Source organism: Haliotis cracherodii, unplaced genomic scaffold (genome assembly GCF_022045235.1).
Source record: "Haliotis cracherodii isolate W230 unplaced genomic scaffold, xgHalCrac1.p SCAF_24, whole genome shotgun sequence".
Classification (NCBI taxonomy): domain Eukaryota; kingdom Metazoa; phylum Mollusca; class Gastropoda; order Lepetellida; family Haliotidae; genus Haliotis; species Haliotis cracherodii.
In genome coordinates, this window is record NW_027266280.1 from 2,909,410 (window position 1) to 2,916,539 (window position 7,130).

General features: G+C 41.5%; 1 protein-coding gene across 1 annotated transcript; it reads left to right on the top strand.

Moving 5' to 3' along the window:
- Positions 1-1,489: 1,489 nt before the first annotated feature.
- Positions 1,490-6,375, top strand: LOC139472161 (putative uncharacterized protein DDB_G0286751). Its single transcript, XM_071254539.1, has 2 exons — positions 1,490-1,899; positions 6,324-6,375. The coding sequence occupies exons 1-2, from the start codon at positions 1,490-1,492 to the stop codon at positions 6,373-6,375; spliced, it is 462 nt and encodes a 153-aa protein (XP_071110640.1).
- The last annotated feature ends 755 nt before the right edge of the window (positions 6,376-7,130 follow it).

The following is a 7,130-nucleotide window of genomic DNA, read 5'->3' on the forward strand; positions in this document are numbered from 1 at the left end:
TTTGGTTCCTCAGTTCCGCAGATATTTCCCATTCTAAAGCTGCACTTTTTACTGTAACCCGTCACGACGAAAAGTAATTACGTGATTTCCTTTCCAACAGAGACCACATCAACCTACTCTCCCTTTTGTAATATCATTGATTCATTGAGTACAGCTGTGGTGGTAAACTGCCGGGCAAAAGAAAGTATACACTTGAATCAGTCGCCGAAATGCAATGTTCCTTGAGCCGCCATGTGCACGTCACCTGTTGTGAGATACTCATTGATATCATGTGATATCCGTCTTAAAGATATCACCAATGAATAACTATTTCTTGTGTGTTTCATTTTAAGCCACATGTATATTCAAATTCAATTCAAATTACGCATTTATATAGCGCTATCTATCCAGACATACTGCCTGCTCAAGAGCGCTCAGTCGTATGTTCTTTTGAAGAGGATGGTCTTGAGTTTTGATCTAAAGGTGTTGACATCTTCAGACCCCCTGACATCAATGGGCAGTGTATTCCATAGAGTTGCACCTGCTATTCGGAAGGTATATACATTCTTTTGTCGGGCAGTTTAGTTAGACATGTTAATAATAAAAAGAAAAAGAGAAATTCAAATTCGTCCTACCTCCCCATTTTGTTTTAAACAGTACCGGGAAACACGACACGCGCGTTTACCCATTGTTCATATGCGGAAAGGGTTTGGACTTAAAGTTGTGTTTTTATTGGCGAAACTGTAAAGAAGACACCAGAACCTGGATGCAGTGCAAGTAACGGGAAGCCCAATCACACAGAAGCAAAGACACATTTACATCTATAGTATACAAATACATCATCCATGTTTATATTCTGTTATTATTATTCTCAAAGATATAATAAAAGTTGAAATATTTGTTGCATTTAAGAGTAATATGATCAACCAATTCAAGACAATATGCCCAAACCCTTTGAGAATAATCATAACTGCCTTTTCTGAGAGTACAAGTTGTATCTGATATCTTCATGAATCATCATGTACAAACCGGTCCCGTGTTTTCCAGATAAACATTTGACTTGCCTTTGCGTGTGTTTGTGACGGGAGCCACACGTGGGGCAGGATACGCTTACTTTGTCGCGTACATCCGATATCTTCACTACGTGATGGTGATCCATAAACACATGCTCTTGATGTTGTCGGAATCGTGCAATAAAAATAAATATATATAAAGATAACATTTATGTGTTTAGTGTTCCCCGCCCGAGATTTGACGTTTTCTATCTTTACTGTTCATTGTTTCTTCAGGGTACGGTGTTTAAAGTGGGCTTGAGGCGGATTTGTTATTTCAAGTGTCATTGCATGGATTTGAAGTGTCCTTGAATTTGAACATGTATTATTCATGATTGTATTATGTGGTCCTAACATGATATGAGTTTTCTATCGTACAATTGTATGGTTTAAATCCTGTCGTACGAGTTTTTTACTTTTTGATTTGAAGCCAGCCGTATGGATTATGTGTGGAGAAGATGGTTTATATAATTATTTACCGCTCTCATATCGACATTAACGACATCAGATACATTAGCGACACAAACGACATCAACGGCACTGACATTAACGAAATCAGCGTCATTAACAATAAAGAAATCAACATTTACAACATCAACGGCATGAGCGACATGGACAATAACGACATCAACCTTTACAACATCAACGGCATGAGCGACATGGACAATAACGACATCAACCTTTACAACATCAACGGCATGAGCGACATGGACAATAACAACATCAACCTTTACAGCATCAACGGCATGAGCGACATTAACATCAACGGCATTAGCGGTATGAACAATTACGACATCAGCGACATCAACATTAACGACATCAACGAAAATAACGACATTGACGACCGACACAAACGACATCCCACAAAGTGCACACATCATGTCTCCAGCTGAAATCTTTGGTACCGTTTCACTCACGTCCCAAATGAAAAAGTGCCGCATCATGTCTTTACGACAATCAAGCTTCATCCCCGACAAACCAGGCGCCATCAGATTTAATGGCTCACAACGCTGTGTGTTCCTCTAACTTGTCCGACACAAATTGGCGACACCTCGACACATGATCCCCCCCTGCTCGTGGAGCACGTGGGTGGCAGTCCCTGGGTGGGGGATGGGGGTCTTTATCCCCGGGGATTTGGTCCTACTCCCACCCCAGCCTCCGCCAGACATCCTGACTTCGCGAGTTGATCTCTAAATCCTCAGTCACTAAGCAGCGATGTACAGCCAAGAAGACGATCCAGCGAGGCAACTTGATACACAACGGTAGCAAGAGTGGTCATGACGTCGTCACAGCACCCTCCCGCATAGAGGGGCGGCTGGGGGTGAGTTGATGACAGTGCGGCATATGACCAGGGCTTAGGAATATACGGAGTGACCCCATAGGGGTGTTCGTGGGTGTTCCCATAGAGGTGGTTGTGTGTGATGAGCGATTTGGGTTAACTTTGGGATAAGGATCGGGTACGGATGCAGATGAAGGATCGTCTTATCGTACATGAGGTGGATGCTACCCATTTCGGGTACTGATGGTGTGGTCTTGGTCGAACAAGTATAGAGGACTTGTGGGTACATTAGACATACGCGTAGACTTACGGACGTGGGGGCAGCATAAAGGGCTCGCAGATATGGACAAGTCGGCACAGGGTGTCACATTTAAGGACGTATGGCCTTATAATGAATGGCCTTATAATGATGACATATGGCAAAAGGAATAGAATTTATGGATGTCAACTTCTTTATAATGAGGAACCCAACGTTTCGGAGTATATACTTACTCCTTCATCGGGTGAAATGTATATAGCAAAACTCATAAAAAGGGAAGTTTTCGACTTCTGCGTCTACTTTATCTATTCGGAAGTTTGGCAAGGACTGTGAGACTTATGCCAATTTTTACGCTGTATGGAGAGATTCAATGACACAAACATACAATAAGGACAAATAAATATTCAAAGAAATGACACGAGGTTATAAATGGATACAATGGAAGATTAAAGACACTAGATTAGGTTTAGAACAAGGGGATCCATTTCAGGACATAATACATGGTAGATATAAGAACGGGCCTAGGTCGATAGTTGTTCTTCCGGCTTTTGGGACGTTGAGCGAAAGAGTGAGTGAGTATGGTTTTACGCCGCTTTTAGCAATATTCCAGCAATATAACGGCGGGGGACACCAGAAATCGGCTTCACACATTGTACCCATGTCGGGAGTCGAACCCGGGCCTTCGGCGTGACGAGAGAACGCTTTAACTACTAGGCTACCCGACCGCCCTTGAGCGAAAGAGAGTGGAAGGTGGTCGGGTGTCGACACGACAGGACTCAAGGCCAAATCCATGCAAAGAAACCAGCTTTTCACGAACAACACAATAATTGAGCTATTCGTCGGGTACGGTATGATTTTGTTTGTTTGTTGTTTAACGCCGCAGACAGCAATATTCCAGATATATGACGTCGGTCTGTAAACAATCCAGTCTGGACCAGACAATCCAGTGGTGTACATTATGAGCATCGATCCACGCATTTGGCATACAATTACATGCATCAACCAAATCAGAGTGGCCCGACCACCCGATCCCGTTTAGTCGCCTCTTTGTAACCCGGATGTTCACGGGATGGGTAGGGTTTAAATAAGGCACGGTCTGTATGATTGAGTCTGAGCTTCTGGACAGAGTGTGGGTGTCTTACAGAGCGTCTTGTCTTAATAAGGACCCCTATTACTGAAACCAACCGTTAACTGTCATCGCCTGATCCCCAGATGATCCCCCAATGATCATCCAGTGATCCTGATGCTGGATTGTCTACGGGTAGCCCTCAGCATTATCGTCAAACCATCTCCCCATTACACGTCAAAGTGTCCCGTTCTGATGCGTGGTGATCCACGCGCTTCTCCTCCGAGCATGTGGGCGTGCATGTGTTAATACCCCGCGGACCGGGATGTCAGATCGCTGCTGATACAGTTATTGATATTTCTCTTGGGCGTCTCCACCACAATGACGACGATGGTCAACGCGGCGGTAGCAACAATGCCGACGTCTACTGCATCAAAGCAACGACGACACCATACACCAACAGTAGCCACAGTGTACATGATATTGAGGTCTCTGGAGCATGTTGGTCAATTCACCCGCATAATATATTCTAGTTTCTCAAAGATGTATCTGTCGATATAAATGTTATTTTGACGTCAATCATATCTTTCTATATATGTATTACCTCGATCTCAAATCCGATCTTAACAAATAATTCATTCCTCCCTGCTTAACTTAAGCATGTTTAATAGTATATCTCTTGTTCGTCATATCGGCTCCTAATGATATCTAAGCTTCATAGCGCAAGTATCCCTTAAAACTAGCCAGATTAAATTTGCAATGTATTTCTACTACCAATTTATTTTATTTCTTGTATTTATTTTCTCAATTTCCAAGATGGCTGCCCTGTCGGCCATTTTGATTTGATAATCCTTCTTGGAGGCGTCTGATAGTGGAGAGACAGACAGGCGTCATGTCATTCTCATGTGTACTTCATTTCCGGTTTTGTTCATAACGTATTTTTTTCGATCGATCCAAAATGGTCTCTGTGTGTTAGGGGCATTGTAGACAACTGTGTAAATTCAATTGCTGCACATCAACAAGATCTATTTATCACCACATTTAGTTACTTTTTATTTTATTTATTATATGCGAACACCCGTTGTCATCACTAATTTTCAGTGATCCATTCATATATTTTTCACGACTTTTTTTCCACTTACGCCCAATGACGTGATTCGGTCGATGACCGAGGCTGATTATGTTCTGGCGTTGACGTCACGTATCTACATATCATCATTGCTTATGACGTAAACTCATGAAATATGAAACCACTTTCCTCCTAGCGTCGAGGTGAAAACGGCTTTATTTAGTTAATACTTATGTCTCCGTACATGTGTAGATGATAACAATAATGGCAGTGCGATGATGCAGTGGACTTGATATGTTACTATTCCAAGTAAATTGTTACACAAACTTCAGCCAATGATATTCATTGTTTTATGCATTTTTTAATATCATTATACGGGGCGGCGGTTAAAGTGGTTAATGTGTTCGTCTTTCAAGCCGAAGACCCGACTTTCAATCTCAATCTTCGAAACCAACACTGGTATCCCCAAACGTGATACTGATTGAATATTACTAGAATATTGCTGGCATATTGCTGGAATATTACTGAAATATAGTTGGAATATTGGTGACATTTTGCTTAAATGTGGTTGGAATATTGGTGTCATTTTGCTTAAAAATGGTTGGAATATTGATGAAATATTGCTAAAATGTTGCTGGAATATAACTGAAATATTGCTGGAATGTGAATATTGCTGAAATATTGCTGGAAAATAACTGAAACATTGCTGGAATATTGCTGAAATATTGCTCGAATATTGCTGAGAAATTGCTGAAATATTGCTTTGAGTGAGTGAAAAAAGTCCCCCGAGTAGACAGGTACAACCGATCACCCACACACTTATCAGCTGCGACATCTTGGGTACAGACCAGTCCGCCTGCCTCTCCCCTGTTTGCTGGTTGCTACTTCATGGCCTTCGAGTCCCGCCTGTAGTAACAGTCTGATACAGTCCGCCTGCCTCTCCCCTGTTTGCTGGTTGCTACTTAATGGCCTTCCAGTCCCGCCTGTAGTAACAGTCTGATACAGTCCGCATCCGAGGCAGATCTTGCCATGACCGTCAGAAGTCCTTCAAAATACACATCCGGTCTATCGTGGACAGTTTCATACTACATGGTTCAAAACCATTTCCCTTGCGTGAGTGAGTACAGCTTAACGCCGCTTTGGGTAATAGTCCAGCAACATCACAGCGGGGACATAACAGACTGGTTTCACACATTGTACCAGGTGCGGAACTGAACCGGCTTTCGGTGTGGTGAGCTAACACTGTGACCACTTGGCCCCACTATCGCCCAACCTTCCAGTGTACAGCATATCCATTCAGCATAGCAACATTGGCGGGGCAGAATAACTGGAATCGGTTGTGTTTTCCGGTTTCTAAATTTAACAGATAAATTAGAGATCGAATCATATTGTGTCATCCAGCCATCTCCATCCATTCATATTTAATTTATTTATTGCCGGGAGCGCTGATATGTAACGAGAAACAAGTGGTAACATGTGTTAGAAATTTTTTTTTTAAATTGTTGAATAATATAGTGTGAAAAGGTGGTGTATTTTTTATACAGAAAAAAAATATTACAATATATACAAAGGTGTACATTGAGTCATCAACCAGTCATTTTTTCCTTACACCCTCACAGGATTAGAAGGAAGAAGAAGAAGAAGAAGAAGAAGAAGAAGATATTTTATTAAAGTGTCACACACATAAATGTGTCTTGTCAAATTTGGCCTATGAGACACTACAATTCAATAAATGTCTGTTAAAATACAGTTTAAGATATTGGTTTAAAATATATAAATATAATATACAATGACAATTATCTATCATGTATGCCGAAAGGATGTGAAATTGTTAATAGATAAGTTAGTAATGTACATAATTATATATAAGCAAGTGTCGACCTTCGTCGGTCGAACATTTGCGACACCATGGATGTGATGTTATTGTCATAATTCGGCAGGTGGATAACCTTTTGTAATGAAGATTTTCCCAGAAACGTCGGGTCAGTCGTATATATTTTGTTAAAATGATTATGCCGCAAATCGGAGTAGATGGGGCAATCTACGAGAAATCTACGATTAGATAAGTAGATCTCAAGAGGTTCTCAAGCCTGGCCAGCCTAGCCGATTCGACCAATCAGAATGGAATGCACTCAAGCCTTTGTCGACCCATCAGGATGGAATGCACATAGCGTTTTTCAACCGATCAGATCAGATTCATTCTAGGAATTGGAACGATCAGGTTGTAACCAATTATTTGTAAAATGAACTCGGTAAATGGTTTGGGAACTAGGTGGCCACCCAAACAAATCAATTCTATTCTTTAACTGTAAATTGCGTTGAAAAAATTAGCACCGAACTCCATAAAAGTGCGGGAGGTTTGTCAGCAATGGAGGGGTAGTAAATATTGGCGAACAAAGCGAGCGGTGCGTAGCGACTCAGTTCTG

Excerpts from the sequence above, each read along its gene's own strand:
- LOC139472161 (XM_071254539.1), top strand. The coding sequence starts at position 1,490 with ATGGTTTATATAATTATTTACCGCTCTCATATCGACATTAACGACATC. Across the intron at positions 1,900-6,323 it reads CACAAACGACATCCCACAAA|GATTAGAAGGAAGAAGAAGA; the intron begins GTGCACACATCA and ends ACACCCTCACAG.